Here is a 19865-nt window from a genome sequence, read left to right on the forward strand (position 1 = left end):
TGAAAAAAACAGAGAAATGCTTTATTTTAGTAAATAGTGTGATCTGGTCACTGCTGTACACTGAACACTGGCGTCTGTAGTTGGCACTCTTTAAAGGGACGATCCCCCAGAAACAGGAGCACGCCGGCGCCACCGCCTGCTCGGGACGAGAACAACCGCCGGCCACGCCTCCGTTTCTACGAGGAACTTCTTTGTTTTCATTTTCTCTTTTTTTGCTCAATAAGCCCGAAGACGGCAGCAGCCTCTGGAACACGCGGTACAAAATCAAACAGGAAACCGAAGAAACGGAGATTCAAACGAGGCACCTGAAAGCCACAACGGACAGAAGTCAGCCCAACAACCCAAAATACACGACATGCAACTCACATCGATTTACACGGAGCTATAGAGGCATGCAAAACTACACCGCTCTGACACACACACACACACACACACACACACACACACACACACACACACACACACACACACACACACACACACACACACACACACACACACACACACACACACACACACACACACAATCAGTGATTTCTGTAAAATACCAACGGGTGTGTCTGCTCCTGAACACATCATTGAGGCTGTAGATCCTCCAGATCCTGGTCTTTGCCCCCCCCCCCCCCCCCCCAGGAGACCACAGTCTAAACATCACCTGGCTCATTGAGCCAGAGGTAAGGTGCATTGTGGGTAACCAGGAATGAAACTTAAGGAACCGTCTGGATGCGATGACCAGGTGAGCTGATCAAACATGAGCTAAGGATTGTGGGAGATGGAGTGCGAGCTGTTAAAAGGAGGAGGAGCAGGAGAGTGCTACATGGAGCTGTGATAACAGGAGAACAGAGAACCGATAACAGAGAACGAGGCGATGCATGTAGCAGCTCATAAAAACAAAGGAGAAGTATACAATGGGAGGAGGAGCAGGAGCAGGAGCAGGAGCAGGAGCAGGAGGAGCAGGAGGAGCAGGAGGAGCAGGAGCAGGAGCAGGAGCAGGAGGAGCAGGAGCAGGAGCAGGAGCGGGGGAAAAGGCTTTTTTTCTTCTTATAAAAACAGATAAATCAACAGATGAACACTGGATCTCTGGTAACACACACACCCATCCAGCCAATCAGAGACCAGCGCCTCACACGGGGGGGCGGGGCCAGCGACCGCTACAGTCAGGACGGCTCGGAAGCTTCCGGTCTGCGCTCCCAAGCAGCTAATAAACATGTAATAAATGGTTCATAACACACGAGAGCGTCGCTACATAGTAAACATTTAGATCTGCGGTGTTATAACCCAGTTAGTAAACGTTATAAACTGGTTATAAATGTTCAATAACAGACTGATCTTCTCCTCTGAGGAGGAGTCCTCGTCCTTAAGACCTGAATCAGGACCAGAGTTCCTTTGCGTGGACACATTTCACCGTCGTCCTGGCAACCTGGAGTCCACAACACATCGTTAGCATCCGTCCTGTGGAGTGAGCCTGGGGGACGCCGACACAGCTGGGCCCCGCCAGCTGATGAACAACCTCAAGTCATTATGGGTAATGTAGGAACCCGCAGCAACGAGGACAAACGCTAACACGGTGAAAAAGAAAGAAACGCCTGCAGGTGGGCGGGGCCAGGACGACGCTCTGTGATTGGACAGGAGTTCCCCTCAGAGCTACACCTTCTATTAACAGATGGAGACAGACGATTGGTTCAGCTGTCCATCTTCCTGAAGACCCGTCCCTTCATTAACCCCAGCAGATCCAGACCCCCCCCCCCCCTTGGCGGAGGTCTCAAGCAGTCTGACAGGGTTTCAGGAAAGGGGGGAGGGGGTCTTTACTTAAATACTTCCAGACCTGCTTCGACTCTGGAGCGAATGACAGTTTGGTTTTTGTTTCCTCTGGAGGATCTCGGGATCTGGTCTAGTTCTCAAACTGGACCAGGTTTATTGGATCCGGGTGATTTTAGAGGATTATTGCCAGAAACAGGTTTCAGTTCTTCCAAAGAAGACAGGACCGCTGGTCTTGGTCGGGACCAGGAAGCTTCCTAACAGAGTCTAACAAAGTCTGGACACACCTGAAGACGTGGAGCTGCTTGGGGGCGGGGCTTCCATAACAGGTGTTCTTCCTGCGTTTAAGGCGTGTCATGAAACAACGAGTGAAGTATGATGTCATAGAATTATGTCATCTGTCTCTGTACAAGGTTGAGGTCTGAGACCGGAGCTGTGGTTTTTCTTCTGGGGGTGGGGGGTCTCGGCAGGTCTCAGTAAGTCTTTTGGGGGAGGGGGAGGGGGGGTCCTGGACCGGGTCTTCTGGTCTTAGGAGGTCTTGACCAGGTCGTAGACGTAGATGTGGAAGTCGTCGTCGAACTTGATGAAGTAGACGGAGGGCTTGGCCTCCACCTGGTGGATCACCATCCCCGACCGCTTGCCCCCGTCCTCCTTAGCGTACTCCACCTGTTTGCCCACCAGGCTGTCGACCACCTCGCCGGGCTCCCGCTCCGCCGCCACGCTGTCGTCTGCACACAGGAAGGAGAGGGAGGGGTTAGGCTGGCTGGTCAGCGGCTGGTCGCCACGGCAACTCAGCTTAGTTAGAAGAAACCACAAACAGTCTAATAAGGATCTATTCAAGTCAAAGAAACCAGTGTGTCTAATTTATTTACTTACTGTAATAAATGTATAAATGTAAACGTTTCGGCTCAAATGGATGTGTTTAAAAAATGATGTTTATAATTAGATTAAAATAACTAAAATACTTGATAAAAGTTGTTCACCAAAAATATTTTAAATAATAAAATCCTTTTCAGACCGCTAGGCTTTGTGTAATTAATTCACACGTTATTTTTATATTTAACGGCTGTTTTCTTTCACAATGAAACGAAAACGCAACACTGACATTTCCGAGCCTTCAACCTCCACAAACGCAGCACGGACCACATCCCTCTGTTCATCCCTTCACAATAAAAGCCCCAGACATATACACATACAAATAGCTTTGATGTGAATTATTCTTGGGCATAATAACATGATGATGATGATTATTATAATTATTATTATAGTGCGACTGGTTCCCAGCAGGACTCACTGGAGTCGGGCATGATGCGCAGGTCTCCCTCCTTGTAGTCGTCCAGCAGCTGGTACATGTAGAGGACCGGGTCCTTCTCGTAGGTGATGTAGAACCAGGCGGTCATGATGGGGGCCCGGGCCAGCACCATCCCCCTCCACTCCTCCTTCGGCCCGTCCTCCGTCTCAAACATGTGCTCCACCGCTTTGCCGATCATCGTCTCCGCCAGCATCGAGTCGCTGACACGGGCCGGAGCTGGACCAATCAGAGAGAGGGACCATGACTCATACACATATGCAGACCGGTGGATGTGAGGGAAGATACGTAAATAAAATAACAGAAGATATGTGGAAAACAATGGTTGTAGTGAGAGAAAAAAGAGCCAATAACTATAATAATAATAATAATTTGTAGTATTAAATATCAATTACAGTCATGATGGTGGTTTTAGTTCAAGGGGACGAAAGACCAATTAAAAGGGCAATATTAGATTATATATATATATATATATATATATATATATATATATATATATATTAATACTAATAACAATGAAAATGGTTAAAGATTGATCCCGATCAGGCTGTGCTCAGGTAACTCACTACTCTTCATCATCATAGTAGCCTGTTATCAGTGCTATGATCAGGTCATTAATAATCTGGTTTTAAAAAGGTTCCCTTTACATGCTGCTAACTCTCAGAGCTGCAGTTCCCCCAGCGCCCTCCAGGTGCTGCTGTGCTCCTCCTCATCCTCACCCACTCTGTCGGGGAGGACCTCCAGACCCACCACCCTCTCGTCGCTGTACAGCTCCAGGCCGTAGATGCAGTCGAACCCATCGTACTTGATCAGGTAGAGGGACGGGTTCACAGGGACCTGGTCCAGGACGGTCCCCTTCCACTGGGACGATTTACCTGGAGGAAGCAGACATAGTCCATCAGTCACATGCAGCTGTCAGCTAGAGGTGCTTTGGTCTCTTTGTAGTCCTGTTATACCTCTTTGTAGTCTTTTTGATTCTCTTTGTAGTTCTGTTATATCTCTTCTTAGTTCTGTTATATCGCTTCTTAGTTCTGTTATATGTCTTTGTAGTTCTGTTATGTCTCTTTGTAGTTCTGTTATATCTCTTCTTAGTTCTGTTATATGTCTTTGTAGTTCTGTTATGTCTCTTTGTAGTTCTGTTATATCTCTTCTTAGTTCTGTTATATGTCTTTGTAGTTCTGTTATGTCTCTTTGTAGTTCTGTTATGTCTTTGTAGTTCTGTTATGTCTTTGTAGTTCTGTTATCTTTGTAGTTCTGTTATGTCTTTGTAGTTCTGTTATGTCTTTGTAGTTCTGTTATCTTTGTAGTTCTGTTAGGTCTCTTTGTAGTTCTGTTATGTCTTTGTAGTTCTGTTATCTTTGTAGTTCTGTTATGTCTTTGTAGTTCTGTTATGTCTCTTTGTAGTTCTGTTATGTCTCTTTGTAGTTCTGTTATGTCTTTGTAGTTCTGTTAGGTCTCTTTGTAGTTCTGTTATGTCTTTGTAGTTCTGTTATCTTTGTAGTTCTGTTATGTCTTTGTAGTTCTGTTGTATGTCTTTGTAGTTCTGTTATGTCTCTTTGTAGTTCTGTTATGTCTCTTTGTAGTTCTGTTATGTCTTTGTAGTTCTGTTAGGTCTCTTTGTAGTTCTGTTATGTCTTTGTAGTTCTGTTATCTTTGTAGTTCTGTTATGTCTTTGTAGTTCTGTTATCTTTGTAGTTCTGTTATATCTCTTCTTAGTTCTGTTATATGTCTTTGTAGTTCTGTTATGTCTCTTTGTAGTTCTGTTATGTCTTTGTAGTTCTGTTATGTCTCTTTGTAGTTCTGTTATGTCTTTGTAGTTCTGTTATCTTTGTAGTTCTGTTGTATGTCTTTGTAGTTCTGTTAGGTCTTTGTGGTTCTGTTAGGTCTCTTTGTAGTTCTGTTATCTTTGTAGTTCTGTTATCTTTGTAGTTCTGTTATCTTTGTAGTTCTGTTGTATGTCTTTGTAGTTCTGTTATGTCTTTGTGGTTCTGTTAGGTCTCTTTGTAGTTCTGTTATCTTTGTAGTTCTGTTATATGTCTTTGTAGTTCTGTTATATGTCTTTGTAGTTCTGTTAGGTCTCTTTGTAGTTCTGTTATATGTCTTTGTAGTTCTGTTAGGTCTCTTTGTAGTTCTGTTATATGTCTTTGTAGTTCTGTTAGGTCTCTTTGTAGCTCTGTTATATGTCTTTGTAGTTCTGTTAGGTCTCTTTGTAGTTCTGTTATATGTCTTTGTAGTTCTGTTAGGTCTCTTTGTAGTTCTGTTAGGTCTCTTTGTAGTTCTGTTATATGTCTTTGTAGTTCTGTTATGTCTATTTGTAGTTCTGTTATATGTCTCTGTAGTTCTGTTATGTCTCTTTGTAGTTCTGTTATGTCTTTGTAGTTCTGTTATATCTATTTGTAGTTCTGTTATATCTCTTTGTAGTTCTGTTATGTCTATTTGTAGTTCTGTTATATGTCTTTGTAGTTCTGTTATATCTATTTGTAGTTCTGTTATATGTCTTTGTAGTTCTGTTATATGTCTTTGTAGTTCTGTTATGTCTATTTGTAGTTCTGTTATATCTATTTGTAGTTCTGTTATATGTCTTTGTAGTTCTGTTATGTCTATTTGTAGTTCTGTTATATGTCTTTGTAGTTCTGTTATATCTATTTGTAGTTCTGTTATGTCTATTTGTAGTTCTGTTATATGTCTTTGTAGTTCTGTTATATCTATTTGTAGTCCTGTTATATCTCTTTGTAGTTCTGTTATATCTCTTTGTAGTTCTGTTATGTCTCTTTGTAGTCCTGTTATATCTCTTTGTAGTTCTGTTATGTCTCTTTGTAGTCCTTCTGAGTCTCTTCCTGGTTGTATATATTTTAATAATGAACTGGACTGTGGCTGCCCTGCTCTCGATATAAACATGAAATGTAGAACATGTACATGAGCCGACTCACTGCCCTCCTTCCAGATGTGCTGGATCCGGCAGCCCACGATGTTCCTTCTGGGCTGAGCCAGGGTCTTACTGGGACCAACACTGGTCCTCTGTTTCCTGCAGGGGACACGACGAAGAGGAAACAAAGATGAAGATACAGAAAACAACTCATATTATTCACAACCTCTGACCTGTGAGCAGCCTTACTTGTGTGAGTTCTTCTTCTTCATCATGTTTGCAGAGACGCCGGAATGTCCTGAAACACAAACAACCAGCAGCTATCAGACTGACAGCTGGTGCGTTCAAGGACACTCAGAGAGCAGAGATCACAGCATGTTTGTATTATTGTCACATTAAAACTGAATCCATGAAGACAGAAAGTCTCACCCCCGTCTGGTCGGGGGGGCCGCGGGGTCGCTGGGCTCTTGAAAGGGGTCTTCATTCATCCACCTGTAAGGGGGGCAGCCAGTCGGTCTGCCGGTCTGGGCTAAAGGCTGGGAGCTGGTCTGCGTGAGACCAGGTCAGGGTCGGTGTGTGAGGGGGGAGGGGGAAGAGGGGGGATGGGAGGGGGGTGAGAGGGGGAGGGGGGGAGGGGGGGAGGGAAAGGAGGGAGGAGGTGGTGGGAATGAAGGGGCACCAGGAATTAGGCCGGGCCCTGGACAGGCTGCATACAGGCCGGATGCAGACTAACACCTGGAGACTGAGGCGACGTCACAGCTGATGGACGCGATGACGAGACGGAGAGTCGAGCCTGAAGACGGAGACACAGAGTTATCACGCAGATATGGATCAATAATCATTGATCATTATTAGTGACATCAACAGACTCAGCTCTTCCTGCACCAAACAGAAGAGAGAAATGATGTTTGGTCGGGACCGTTGCTACCCGCTGTGTGTGTGGTGGAGAGACGGAGACGGTCTGAACTGGAACCACGAAGTTCAACAGAGAACAACGTGAAGAACATGAATAATGGGAAGAACAACGTGAAGAACAACGTGAACAACGTGAAGAACAACGTCCAGAACACCATTAAGAACAACGTGAAGAACACAAAGAAAAACGTGCAGAACACCGTGAAGAACAACGTGAAGAACAACGTGAAGAACAATGTGAAGAAAAATGTGAAGAACGTGAAGAAAAATATGAAGAACATGGAGAACAACATAAAGAACAACGTGAAGAACAACAAAGAACAATGTGAAGAACAACAAAAAACGATGAACGTGAAGAACGTGAAGATATGAAAAACTACGTGAAGATATGAAGAACTACGTGAAGATATGAAGAACAATGTGAAGAACAACGTGAAGAACGTAAAGAACAATGTGAAGAACAACGTGAAGAACGTAAAGAACAATGTGAAGAACGTGAAGAACGTAAAGAACAATGTGAAGAACAACGTGAAGAACGTAAAGAACAATGTGAAGAACAATGTGAAGAACAACGTGAGGAACGTAAAGAACAATGTGAAGAACGTGTCAACAGAAACCAGGATGAACTCGCAGCAGAGAGACGTTCTGTCCAACGAGGTCACAGACAGAGAGGATGCTGGGAGACGGCAGACATGACGGCAGATAAACGGCTTGGTGGTGATAAAGACGCTGATAACCAGCTGCAGCTGCACAACAACAACCACAATGCAACAGCAACCCAGACCAGGACCACACAGCTGCAGGGAACCCAAACCAGGACCACACAGCTGCAGGGAACCCAGACCAGGACCAGAGCACACCGGGGTCAAGTACATCAGGATCAGAACAGACCAGGGTAAGAACAGACCTGGACCAACCGGACCAGAAAGGAGGAGACAGAGGGCACAGAGAGTCCATAATCCCCGACGCTCTTTGAAAGCATCGGATTCATCTTCACGATTCCTGTAAAGTTCCGATTCCTCTACGTTGTTTGTGTTCTCGGTTGGAGACGTTAGGAAGTTAGGAAGAGATGACATCACTGCGGTGGTTCAGCTCTGGATGCCAGCAACCGTATCCATGGCAACTAGTACCGGATCGTTGGATCCATAAACATCTTCAGAACACAAAGTCATGTCTTCGTCCAACACCCAGATATCACATTTCAAAACTCACATCACACCTGAAACCTGCGTCCTTCTGGGCGAGTTACGTTTCTGTCCACGACTTTTTGGACGTCGACAGCTAACGGCCATGTTGGTGACGTACCTAGCTAAGTTAGCTAACTAGGAGCAATAAATTATGTATTCTGAAATCAGGTCCAATGGGAGACAAGGGAAAGGGGGCGGAACTTCTTCCTTGGCAGTGATTGGCTGTTGGCAAACTGGCTTGGAGGTACGTTAGCATCTCGGTAGCTTTGAACGAGGAAGCGAATACGTAACGATAGGTCTGCTGTTTGGAGACTCCTGATACACAAGAGAGTACAAGTACAACTTATATACACGAGTACTTCACAGTACTATAACGTATGAGAAGGTGAGGCGACCCTGAAGGCCTCCTGGAACCAATGCTGTCACAGATTGGTCCGGCCCACGTGACTGCAGAAGTGGGGGGGCAGCCTGACAACTCAAAAACCCTGCAGGACCACAAACACAACATGAACACCTCCAGTCTGCAGATGTGTGTGTATGAGTGTGTGTGTATGAGTGTATGAATGTGTGTGTGTGAGTGTGTGTGTATGAGTGTGTATGTATGAGTGTGTGTATGAGTGTGTATGTATGAGTGTGTGTATGAGTGTGTATGTATGAGTGTATGAATGTGTGTGTGTGTGTGTGAGTGTGTGTGTATGAGTGTGTATGTATGAGTGTGTGTATGAGTGTGTATGTATGAGTGTGTGTGTGAGTGTGTGTGAGAGTTGATGGTTGTTTTGGCTGCTGATGATGAAGAAGAGGAGGAAGATGACCATCCAGAGGTCACATATACCCTCCTCCTCCTCGCTGACCACACACACACACACACACACACACACACACGCGCGCACACACACACACACACACACGCACACACTGACCTGCTTGCACATTTAAACATGTGCAGTAATAGTTCAGCCCTCCTCGGAGCCACAGTGCGCCATATTTACAGAAACCCCGCAGCCGTGCAAAAAAAATAACAAGAAAAAAAAAGAGCGCAAGCGAACAAAGGGAGGGGAGGGGAAGCCCGGCGCTAAGCTAGCTGGTTTGCGGTAAAACGTCGAACCGGGGAGACGGTCCGTTAACCGGCTCGTTCGGCGGCTCCGGGGCCCGCAGCTTCTTACCGATACAGCAATCAGTGTCGCCGCATAATCCCGATCAACCGCCGTGGCTCCAAATTGATCCGCTCTGCGTCCGTTTGGTTCTCCGCTGCTGAGTCAAGCTAGCTGCGCTAAGATGGAGCGGCGCCGGAAGTGCAGCGGCGCGGCCTCCAAAATAAAAGCGGATAAAAGAGGATTTTGCTGCATTTTTTCACCCCCCTTATTTTCCTTTTCTTTTTTCTTCGCTTTTTTGGGTGAATTACAAAAAAAAAACAACGTTTAGCTGAATACCGCCACCTACCGCATCGGAGTATGTAGAACAGGATTTAATAGAATCTACAAGGATGAAATCTATGACTTCATTTATAAAAGTCAAGTCTATTTATAGAGCAAGTTCAAAAACAGGTGTTTAAAATGAAATACATTTAAAAAGCAGATATAAATAAGTGAACACGCAGAAGATGCGTTTCCCTATGAAGGCAAATGAAAGTAAAGAACATTAAAATGTTCTACAAAAAGAAAAATAGATGCGAGTTTCTGAAAATAAATCACATTAAAATCTTTTAAAGATATTGGATAATGTGCATTATTAAATTTCACAGCTTTTTGTTGTGCATCGTTTCCTTCATTGCTTTGAGAATGTGGAAACAATTCCAGACCCACTGACGTGCTGCCATCACCATGACAACAGCTACCACCGTTTTTTTTACTGGTCACATGACCTCCTGATCAGATCAATGTGCATTCTTCGACTTGTGTCCTAAAGGAACCAAATCCTGCTCGTAGTTCTGAAGCTCGCTGATCAACTGGGTGGGAATATTTCTGGAGCTTCATTAGTACTACAGAGTACTATAATGAGTATTAGAAGTACTAAACACGAGAGGAAACGTTCGTATTTCCTGATACTTTGGATGGATGTAGAAGAAAAACAGCGAGTCGTCAGCGTATATACAGTATATATACTTTATTTACAAACAACTGAATCCCCGCGGTCGTCCAATGAAAAAGGTACAGCTGAAGAAAATCATTACAGATTTAGAATATAAATAGTCAAAGAATCATAAGAAGCATGTTTTTGTTACGTTAGCAGATAGAAAATCAACATTACAGGAGAGAATCAGATGTACAGAGTTTCACAGCCAGCGTGCAGCGAGGAAACATTTCAGGCTCATTTCAGATTCATTCGTTTTTGATTTTAATAGTTTTGAGCCTGAATACAGCGCCCCTTCTGGCGGATCAGTGTAAGGATTTAAAATGCAACAAACAAATTAGTTTAAAAACTCAACGTACAGCAATGAAATTCAGCCGCTACGTTTCATTTTGGGGTTTAAACTGAATTCTTTGACGTTTTCTCCCCATTTAAAAGGTGACGACACTGCCACCTACAGGACGAGCACTGCTGCAGCCGCTTCACAAACGTTTGATTCTTAAAATGAAGGTTTTGCTTTGGTGAGGGAAGCTTAAGGCGGCGGTCACAACAAATCTTAAAAGTAAAAGGTGTTTCCTCGGCGACCTGTGACCTTTGGTTCGGTTCAATCTTTCAGAAAGCATCAACGAGGAAACAAACGGGTCTTTCCTTAAAAACATGTTTTCCCAGCGAGTGCAGCGTGCAGATTATTAAGTGATGAAGAGCAACGAGATCTCAGAAAACATCCGTTTTAAAGTCCCATATGAAGAAGGCTGCCGTCGACCAATCAGAGGACAACGAGGAGGAAAACCACTTCCTGTTCAGATGGACGTGGACACAGTTCAGAACCAGGTTTTTTGTTGAAGTGGTCCAGATGTGACTGGATATGTACACGAGATCTGAGCGAGACCACCAGACCTGAACCTAAACCAGAACTGATCTGGGCAGGAAATCCACAACAGCCGTCTAAAGGTCTGAACCGAGAAGAGTACGGAGGCCCAGAGGAGACAAACGTCACTAAGGAGTACAGTTATGGAATTATTTCTACATTTTATTTTAAACTAATTTATCTTTACTAACAAATTATAATGAACAACTAACAAAATAAAAAAATATTCACATCACTTTAACTCATAATTGTTGGATGAGTCAATTTATATATATATGTTTTTTTCTTTAAAAAAAGGTGAAAGTGTTTCTGCTAGAAAAGGAAAAAATTCAGGTTAGTGAAAAAATAAAAGTGGACAACGTAAATGATTTGACCATTTAAATTATGATTATGAGCTAAAGGAGAATTAACTTATAGTATTTTTATAATTCTGAATCTTTCTTTTCCTGAAACAGAAGTACCTTTTGAACGCCCCGTTTTATTTTGTGATTTTCTTTGATATTTTCTTGCTTCTAGCAGAAACTTTACCATCATATTTCATATATTCGTTATTTCCCTCTCAATATTTCAGTTTTCGATGACAGAAAAATGTAAATATGATAACAACACTTGGTCACACTAAGACGACAAAAATCAAATAGATTTAATGTTAAAATGGATTGAAGCTACAAAGAGAAAAACAAGGCTTCTTAAATCACGTTGATTGATTAACTCATCAGTTATATATCAATATGCTGACTCATCAGATATCAATATGCTGACTCATCGGATCTCCTGTTGGTGACGTTTGTTGCTTCTGGAACTCATTCAGACGTCGCACAGAAACGTTTCTCAGGTTAAAGATCCTGTTAAGATTATTATTATTATTATTACGATCCCGATCATTAAATCTGGACCGACGATCCGTTTAGTGCAAATCTGACGTTAATCCATCAACAAAGGGTCAAAGCTGCTCGTCCATTCCTGTCGGCTGCCTTTGGTTTTGAATTTAAATATTGAGATAAAGTTTCAGTTTAAAAAAAAAAAAAAGCGGCTGTCAGAACGCGTCTCTCCGATTTGTGTTGTTGTGACTGTTTACGCTACTTCAGGTGTGATTGACCAGAATCCTGAGTAAATAAACATTAAAAAGAAAACCAAAAGAAAGAAAAAGAAATAACTTTGTAACTTAATCTACGTCGCCTCGACTTCTTTCTTCCTCGGGATGAAGTTAACGACGGCCACTAGGGGGAGCTGTGACACCGAAATATACTGTGTATTTATATTTGGAAACATGTTAGAAAAAAAAGCTGAACAAAAACATGGAATAAAAATCTATTCTGGACTGGTGATCCACTGCAGAACCAGTCGAGACCTTCTGGTTCAGGTTCGTCATTTTATCTTCATCGATCTTTAATCGCTCCGCAGAGCGATCACGGTATCACGTTTAAGTAGTTTAGTTTTTAAGAAAGAAAGTGTGGAGACGGTTTGTTTGGGGTTCTTCTCTGTTAACTTTATGTTTGTTAGCGGTCAAATCGGTTCCTAGTAACAGAGACCAGATCCAGGATCCAAGAAAGGCCAGGTCCGAGTTTCATCCGGCTCGTTTTTATTCCTGGTTCAGACTCCATGATGTCACTCTGCTTCTACAGGAGACATCTGTGTTACTATGGCAACAACAGCCCCGTCTCCTCAAGGCCGTGATTGGTCTAGTCCATCACGTCTCTGAGCCGGGTCACGACTAGACTGCATGACTCTATGATCACCTGACATCGGGACCCCCGACATGGAGTCTGAACCAGCATCCAGACCTTTATTGAAAATATGTTTTTATGCCGTTGGAGTCGGGTTTGGATCGGGTCCACAACGTTGGACCCACAAAGAGGTACTCAGTGATTCAGACGTTTATTTGAAAGCTTCTATGAGGATGGGAACTTGTGAGAGACCTCCTAAAGAAAGACCGGTCAAAACTGACGAAGCAAAGGCTGAAATATCCTGACTTCACATAAATCACCAAAATCCTGGATCCTCCACTTCCGTGGAGTAAGTCGGTCCCGCCCGGTTTGGCTTCCCATCCTGCTGCTTGTGAGATCGGCCATGTTGTTGCTGGTCTTCTTACGAGGCCAAGTGACATCTTCACAGGTCCACTTAGAGAAAGATCCTCCAGAACCACAGAAGACTGAATAAGAACGTGAACCCCAGAAACCTGCATCCGAGGTCAGACTAGATCAGCTCCCGATGTGAATGATTGGATCCACATTACCAACATGGTCTAAATCAACCGGGCCAGAAGTTTTGCTCCGAAACTCAAGAACTGAAGCCGAAGAAAAAGGAATCCCGGAGGAAGTTTTGAACTTTTCAGACTTTTCAAGTGAGGATGAGATATCACATGTAGAAGACATGACTATAAACCCAAACGTTCACATAAAGAGTGAACATCGGCGTCGGCTGTTTGGACGATCTGGAGGTGGCACTTTGAATCGGTCAGGAATGTTGGACCCGGGTCGATCCCTATTTTAGTGATGTGGACCTTATTTGGGTTTTAAGTATTGAATCTGGTTCAAATTCACATTTGGGACGAAGGTAGTTGGACGACCCTGACCTGAGTCCGGTCCAGTCTTGGGTCACTAACTGTCTGGTAGGTTCTGGGCTTAAAATGGGCCACGCTTTAGGGCCAGCGAGCCCAGATGGGCAGCTTGATCCGAGGCTCTGAATCAGTCCAGAGTTGGAACTTGAGTGATCCACATTTTGGTGAAGAGTAGCTCCGATTTAGGCTCGACGGTACGAGTCTCGTATCTATACTTGTGTGAAGGACTTGAGGGTTTTGTGTGTGGAACAAGGACTGTCGAGGGACTTGGAAGAGACCGGGCCCGGAGGGTCTCCCAGGAAAAAGGTTGTCTAGGGATGCTAGACCTAAAGGTGCAGTTCTAAGAACTGCACCTTTAGGTCAAGCATGTGAGCAGAAGGCAGTCTTGACTTGGACCAGAGGATCTGGATCTGTCCATTGTAATGTCCAAATTTGGGAGCAAAAGTGACCCTTTTTGGTGAAGTGTAGTCCAGTTTTGGGCTGAAGGTTGATTCAATCTAACCTTATCACTTGAGTCGGGCTGACAGCAATCCACACCTGGAAAGTCCAGAGGCTAGTCCGGTTTTGGATGGAAGGGTTGTCTGGTGATGGGCAGCGGGACTGAGCTGGAATAAGACGTGACCCGGGTGGGGACCAGGAGTGGTGGGGACCAGGAGTGGTGGGGATTTATGCCACACTGATCCAGATTTGAGACTGATGGCACACAGAGGTCTGGATGGGTTCTGGTTTGGTCGAAGGTGTCCTGATTAAACTGTGCTAAACGTCTGATCGGGTGGAGGATGGCTGAATCTGGTTTTGGGAACTGAACTGAGGTCTGATTCGACAACAGGTAGCGGTAACGGACTGTTAGATGTCATCCAGCTGAATCCTGTTTACGCACTCGGGACAGAAGCTGGATCTCCGTGTACGAACCCGTCTGGACTTCCTGTCTGCGGCTAGCAGCTGCAGCCTTCTTTGGCCGGCTGGCTGTCGGTGTTGAGGCGGCTTCCAGGCGGCGCCGACGGTTTGTGCTGGACTCCCGACTCGGCAGCGTTCAGGTCCAGACTGCCATCTTGAATGTTCTGGTAAATCCTCTTCGCTGCTTCCAGGAAGGCCTCCTCCACGTTCTCTCCTCTGAGGAAGAAGAGGGAGGACGGAGACGTTTAGACGCTCAGAAGCACAAAGAGTCGGAAACGAGCCGCGGAGCAACAAAACATCTAATCTGTCAAAAGGAGTTTCAGGAAGTTTGTTTGTTTTCACAGTGATATGAAATAGATATCAGAGACGGAATATCTAATAATTCATCATGAAAACTACAAGATGTGTTAGTCAAACCAGCATTTAAGTGAAAATATCATTTATTTCCTGATTGTTCTATGCAAATAACCACGATGTGGAACTTTGGGACGGGAGAGATTATTTTTAGTTCTTAGAATAGAAAATCAGCAGGTTAGATGTTTAAAGAAAACAGGAATCCACCACCAGCAAACTAGAATGAACTCATTTAAGGCCTTCAACGTTTGTGTGGATCTGAGTTAGTGTTCTGTGTTTTCTGTGTTTCCTGGTGACGAAGAGGAGATTTAAAGCAGGGGGAACTCACGTTTTGGCGCTGGCCTCCAGAAACAGCAAACCTGGTCAACGACAGAATCAGGAATCAGACTCAGGATCAGATGTTTGTCATCAACGTCTCAAACACACGACTCACCGTTCTCCTCGGCAAACTGCTTGGCCTCCTCGTACGTCACGTCTCTCTGAGCCTCCAGGTCAGCCTTGTTCCCGATCAGGATGATCACCTGGACACACACACACACACACACACACACACACACACACACACACACACACACACACACACACACACACACACACACACACACACACACACACACACACACACACACACACACACACACACACACACACACAGTTTATGGATACCTGCAGTTTATTAAAAACCCACCACAGACTACACTTACATTTTAAAATAAATATTCATTGCATTTGAAGATAAATATGTGTCTGTGTGTGTGTGTGTGTCTCTCTGTGTGTGTGTGTGTGTGTGTGTGTGTGTGTGTGTGTGTGTGTGTGTCTGTGTCTCTGTGTGTCTCTCTGTGTGTGTGTGTGTCTCTGTGTGTGTCTCTCTGTGTGTGTGTGTGTGTGTCTCTCTGTGTGTGTGTGTGTCTCTCTGTGTGTGTGTGTGTGTGTGTGTGTTTGTGTGTGTGTGTGTGTGTGTCTGTGTGTTTGTGTGTGTGTGTGTGTGTGTGTGTGTGTGTGTCTGTGTGTGTGTGCTCACTGTGTTGGGGTTGGTCAGGTTGCGAGCGTCGGTCAACCAGCTGCTGAGGTGATTATAAGTACTCCTCCTGAACACAAACACAGTTCTTCATCAAACCTCTCACAGCGTGGGCTGGTTCACCACAACATAAAGTATTGATCTGTGATTTAATATCAATAACCAGATGAAAAGGATGCTGAAATAACTCCATCATGATGGTGATCAGTAAAAAGTGCTGAGTCATGCTTTGTTAGGTCTGTCTGCAAGACCACAAGATAACTACTGTTAAAACGCTGGTTTTCTGAATGGAGTCTGGTTGATGGTGCTAGGCTACGCTAACATTGTAGCTGCTCCATCAACACTCCATATAAGGTCATCTAGACATAAATACAGCAGAGACCTTGTTGTTTGGACCACAGACAGTCTCTGGTTCCTCCACATAGTCTGGTCTGGTCTCTGGACTAATGTGGGCTACTATCTAGACCTCTGGGGGACCACAGACAGTCTCTGGTTCCTCCACATAGTCTGGTCTGGTCTCTGGACTAATGTGAGCTACTATCTAGACTCTGGGGGACCACAGACAGTCTCTGGTTCCTCCACATAGTCTGGTCTGGTCTCTGGACTAATGTGAGCTACTATCTAGACCTCTGGGGGACCACAGACAGTCTCTGGTTCCTCCACATAGTCTGGTCTGGTCTCTGGACTAATGTGGTCTACTATCTAGACCTCTGGGGGACCACAGACAGTCTCTGGTTCCTCCACATAGTCTGGTCTGGTCTCTGGACTAATGTGGTCTACTATCTAGACCTCTGGGGGACCACAGACAGTCTCTGGTTCCTCCACATAGTCTGGTCTGGTCTGGTCTCTGGACTAATGTGGTCTACTATCTAGACCTCTGGGGGACCACAGACAGTCTCTGGTTCCTCCACATAGTCTTGTCTGGTCTCTGGACTACGTGGGTACCTGGTGATGTCGTAGACCATGAGGGCCCCGGCGGCCCCCCTGTAGTAGGACCTGGTGACGGCCCTGAAGCGCTCCTGTCCGGCCGTGTCCCAGATCTGCAGCTTGACCTTCTGACCGTGGACCTCCATGATCCGGGTCCCGAACTCCACCCCGATGGTGTGAGGACAGTCGGCCATGACTGGACATCAAACATCCCCGTTAGAATACAACCATCAAAAACAACCAAGTAGAGAAAGGAAAACTAAAACACATTTAAGAGGATGGTGTATATATATATATATATATATATATATTTATATATATATATAGGGCTGTCAAAGTTAACGCGTTAATAACGCGTTAACGCAACATCCTCTTAACGCCGTTAATTTTTTTAACGCGCGATTAACGCTCGGTATTTAAAAAAAAAAAAAACGCGCATTGTATGATTTATGGCCGTCGGTGGCACCTGTAGTCTTGATCCAGAGGGAAGGTGCGTGTCCACAGGCAGCGGTGTTTCCCCGCGTCCCATTCATTGTCTATGTGAAAAGCCGTGCATTGCATTCTGGTGGCGTTGCGGCGAATGTCGAGAGACGGCGCGTGAGTTGGCCGCTCCTCATTTGCCTAAAGTATAAGTCGAATCTACTTTATGCTAATCAGAGGCGCCGGGCTCGACTCGCCGCCTCGCGAACGCTCGCGAACGCTCGCAAAAAGTTGTTGTTTAAAGGAGAGCGCCTGTCAATCATCCTCTAGTGGCAGCCCACCAAGCGTGCAATACTGGGAAGCGGCGCGTCCACACGCGTTTAAAATCGATTTGTGAACGGCAAATTCACCTTCAAAAGACTGCCGGATGGTTCAGTCGATAAGACCAAAGTCATCTGCGCGTACTGTGGGTATGAAATGAGCTACCATAGAAGTACGTCCAGTCTGAGATATCACTTGCAAGCCAATGCACTTATATCCTAACTGTACTTATCTCCTGTTACACTATCTCCTGTGACATGTTCACTTTAATTGTTTGTGATATATTCTTATAACCCTGTTTTGATCCCATGTTTTGGTAAGGGGATATTTGAAGTGTTAAATAAACATTTTCATAAATCAAGTATATTTGCCCTTATGTTGTTAAAAGTATTAAGAATATGAAAAAAATACATTAAGGTACATTTAGAAGAAGAAAAAAAATGTGCCAAAAAATGCGATTAATTTGCGATTAATCGCGGGTTAACTATGGACAAAATGCGATTAATCGCGATTAAAAAAATCAATCTTTTATATATATATATATATATATATATATAGTGTGTGTGTGTGTGTACAGTGTGCTTATTGTTTGTTTTTTAATGAAGTTGAAGTTGACATATATGTATATAGTATGAGTGCAACGATGAAGACGCGAGGACGAAGAACAACGACTCACATTTCTTCTCTGTGAACTGATGCAGCAGACAAGACTTCCCCACTCCCATGTCACCTGGAGGGAGGGGGGAGACAGACAGACAGGCAGACAGACAGACAGGTCAGACACAGTGGGATCAGGTGGAGAGACATTCTAACTTTCTCATTTTATTAGATTAATATTTGACCAAAGTGATTCTACAGTTTTTAACCGATGAGTTTAATAACAGTGTTATTACTTATAATAGTGTTATTACTGAGCTTTCTGCTCTTTTAATAACAAACACTAAACTCACCCTTAAACACAGAATAAGTAAATCTCATGCATGCATGTCATCATTCATCTCATTATAATTAACCCTTCACGTGACATAATTAACATTATTTTTAATTCCTTGCTTTAAACAAACATCTCTCTACTTTCCAACATTATCACCTGACCTCGAACTCACCGATGATGATGTATTTGAAGATGTACGAGTAGTTGTAAGGTGCAGCGGTCATCTTGATGCTGTGGAGAAAAGACAAGCAGGAAGACTGTGAGTCCACACCGGTCCACACCGGTCCACATCGGTCCACACCGGTCCACATCGGTCCACATCGGTCCGCGAGTCACAAGTTAGATTTCGATTCTGCAGTTAACCTAATTTCTGTTGCTGAGCAACCAATCCTTTGTTTGATGCTCGTCTTCAGGGCCGACCAGAGTATCAGTGAACTAAGCAGTGGTGTTTTATTTTTTTATGTAACAATAAATAAATAATAAATAAATGAAACAGGTGACAAACATCAAAGCAGAGAGTCAGATTTAACAGAATCATACAACATGGGTTATGATGTCCCCTCAGATAAATATCACAGGATGTGTGATTTGTGACGTAATTCATAATTAATACAATTTATAAGGTAACATTATAGCCCCCCCCCCCCCCTCCCCCCAAAGGCTTGGGCCGGCCCTGCTCCTCTTCCTGTTGTGAAGCTCGTTAGACACTTAGATTAAAGACTGATCAGACCCGGACCAGATGAAGACTCATTAGACTCGGACCATGTGGAGGAAATCCCGTAAATCTCAAACACTGCTCTTGTTTTTTCTTACAGGTTTGAAAATAAAGTGTGTTTTAAAAGTCTGTCTCCTCTGAGATAATCTGGTTCACAGATTATTTGTAGACCGGTCTGAGTACCCTTGACCTGGTCCAACGTGGTCCCGGTTTGAGGAGAGCAGTCTTTTTAAACAGAAACCGTTTAACTGGACAACAAACAAAAGGAAACAGCCCGGCTAACGGCTATGCTAACCCCCCGCCGGGCTAACACACCGCCCCATGGCCGGTAGCATGAGCCGCCGGCCGCCGTGACAGTCCCGCCCCGGGACCGCGGTCCCCTCGAGCAGAAGCGTTACGCAGCATCAGCTGACTTCCCTCCCCGAGAAACACACCTCGCCCCCGGTCTGTTAGCTTAGCTCCGGGGCTAACCGGAGCTAACAGCTGCAGTGATGTCAACGCCTTGCTAACGGGGCTAACGAGCAGGAGGCCACTGACATCACAACAACTATGACGTGATGACGCCGACGGGCGGGATGAAATACACCTGCTGGGTCTTTTACCTTCGGTGGGGTGTCTGTCTGACCGGTAGAGCGGATTAAAGTGCTGATTAGACGGGAAGTTATCTTCGTTAGCTGTTAGCCGGCTGATCCGTCAGGAAACCCGTCCCCTCTTCCGCGATTCTTCTTCTCCAGCGATAAACACGGGAA

The 19865-nt window shown here is 44.6% G+C and overlaps 2 protein-coding genes across 3 annotated transcripts; both read right to left on the reverse strand.

Annotated features, from left to right (window-relative positions):
* spinb (spindlin b) lies at positions 1 to 9338 on the reverse strand. Its single transcript, XM_084025268.1, has 7 exons — positions 9199 to 9338; positions 6363 to 6726; positions 6183 to 6231; positions 5998 to 6092; positions 3787 to 3942; positions 3053 to 3286; positions 1 to 2486 (listed from the first exon to the last, which is right to left on the reverse strand). Exons 2-7 carry the CDS (start codon positions 6415 to 6417, stop codon positions 2287 to 2289), a joined length of 789 nt encoding a protein of 262 aa, XP_083881394.1. The 5' UTR covers positions 6418 to 6726; positions 9199 to 9338; the 3' UTR covers positions 1 to 2286.
* Positions 9339 to 10123: 785 nt separating this feature from the next.
* On the reverse strand, positions 10124 to 19863 carry LOC311023438 (ras-related protein Rab-14-like). 2 transcript variants are annotated; one of them, XR_014598210.1, is made up of 9 exons: positions 19719 to 19863; positions 18574 to 18632; positions 18144 to 18197; positions 16745 to 16922; positions 15803 to 15869; positions 15215 to 15302; positions 15110 to 15140; positions 12730 to 14643; positions 10124 to 12689 (listed from the first exon to the last, which is right to left on the reverse strand). XR_014598210.1 is itself a non-coding variant. In XM_084025272.1 (8 exons), the coding sequence occupies exons 2-8, from the start codon at positions 18623 to 18625 to the stop codon at positions 14466 to 14468; spliced, it is 648 nt and encodes a 215-aa protein (XP_083881398.1). In that variant the 5' UTR covers positions 18626 to 18632; positions 19719 to 19863; the 3' UTR covers positions 10124 to 14465. The 2 variants fall into 2 exon arrangements, 1 of the variants encoding a protein (XP_083881398.1); XM_084025272.1 differs by having other exon boundaries at positions 10124 to 14643.
* Positions 19864 to 19865: the final 2 nt, after the last annotated feature.

This window comes from Eutrigla gurnardus, assembly GCF_963514095.1.
Source record: "Eutrigla gurnardus genome assembly, chromosome: 13".
NCBI lineage: Eukaryota > Metazoa > Chordata > Actinopteri > Perciformes > Triglidae > Eutrigla > Eutrigla gurnardus.

What these genes read in the sequence shown, in the direction of transcription:
- spinb (XM_084025268.1), bottom strand. Translation starts at nt 6,417, where the DNA reads ATGAAGACCCCTTTCAAGAGCCCAGCGACCCCGCGGCCCCCCCGACCA. An exon ending in GCACATCTGGAAGGAGGGCA is followed by an intron (nt 3,943 to 5,997) that starts GTGAGTCGGCTC and finishes TGCTTCCTCCAG; the next exon opens with GTAAATCGTCCCAGTGGAAG. An exon ending in GCGCATCATGCCCGACTCCA is followed by an intron (nt 2,487 to 3,052) that starts GTGAGTCCTGCT and finishes TCCTGTGTGCAG; the next exon opens with ACGACAGCGTGGCGGCGGAG.
- LOC311023438 (XM_084025272.1), bottom strand. Translation starts at nt 18,625, where the DNA reads ATGACCGCTGCACCTTACAACTACTCGTACATCTTCAAATACATCATC. An exon ending in ATGGTCTACGACATCACCAG is followed by an intron (nt 15,870 to 16,744) that starts GTACCCACGTAG and finishes GTTTGTGTTCAG; the next exon opens with GAGGAGTACTTATAATCACC. An exon ending in GCAGTTTGCCGAGGAGAACG is followed by an intron (nt 15,141 to 15,214) that starts GTGAGTCGTGTG and finishes GTCGTTGACCAG; the next exon opens with GTTTGCTGTTTCTGGAGGCC.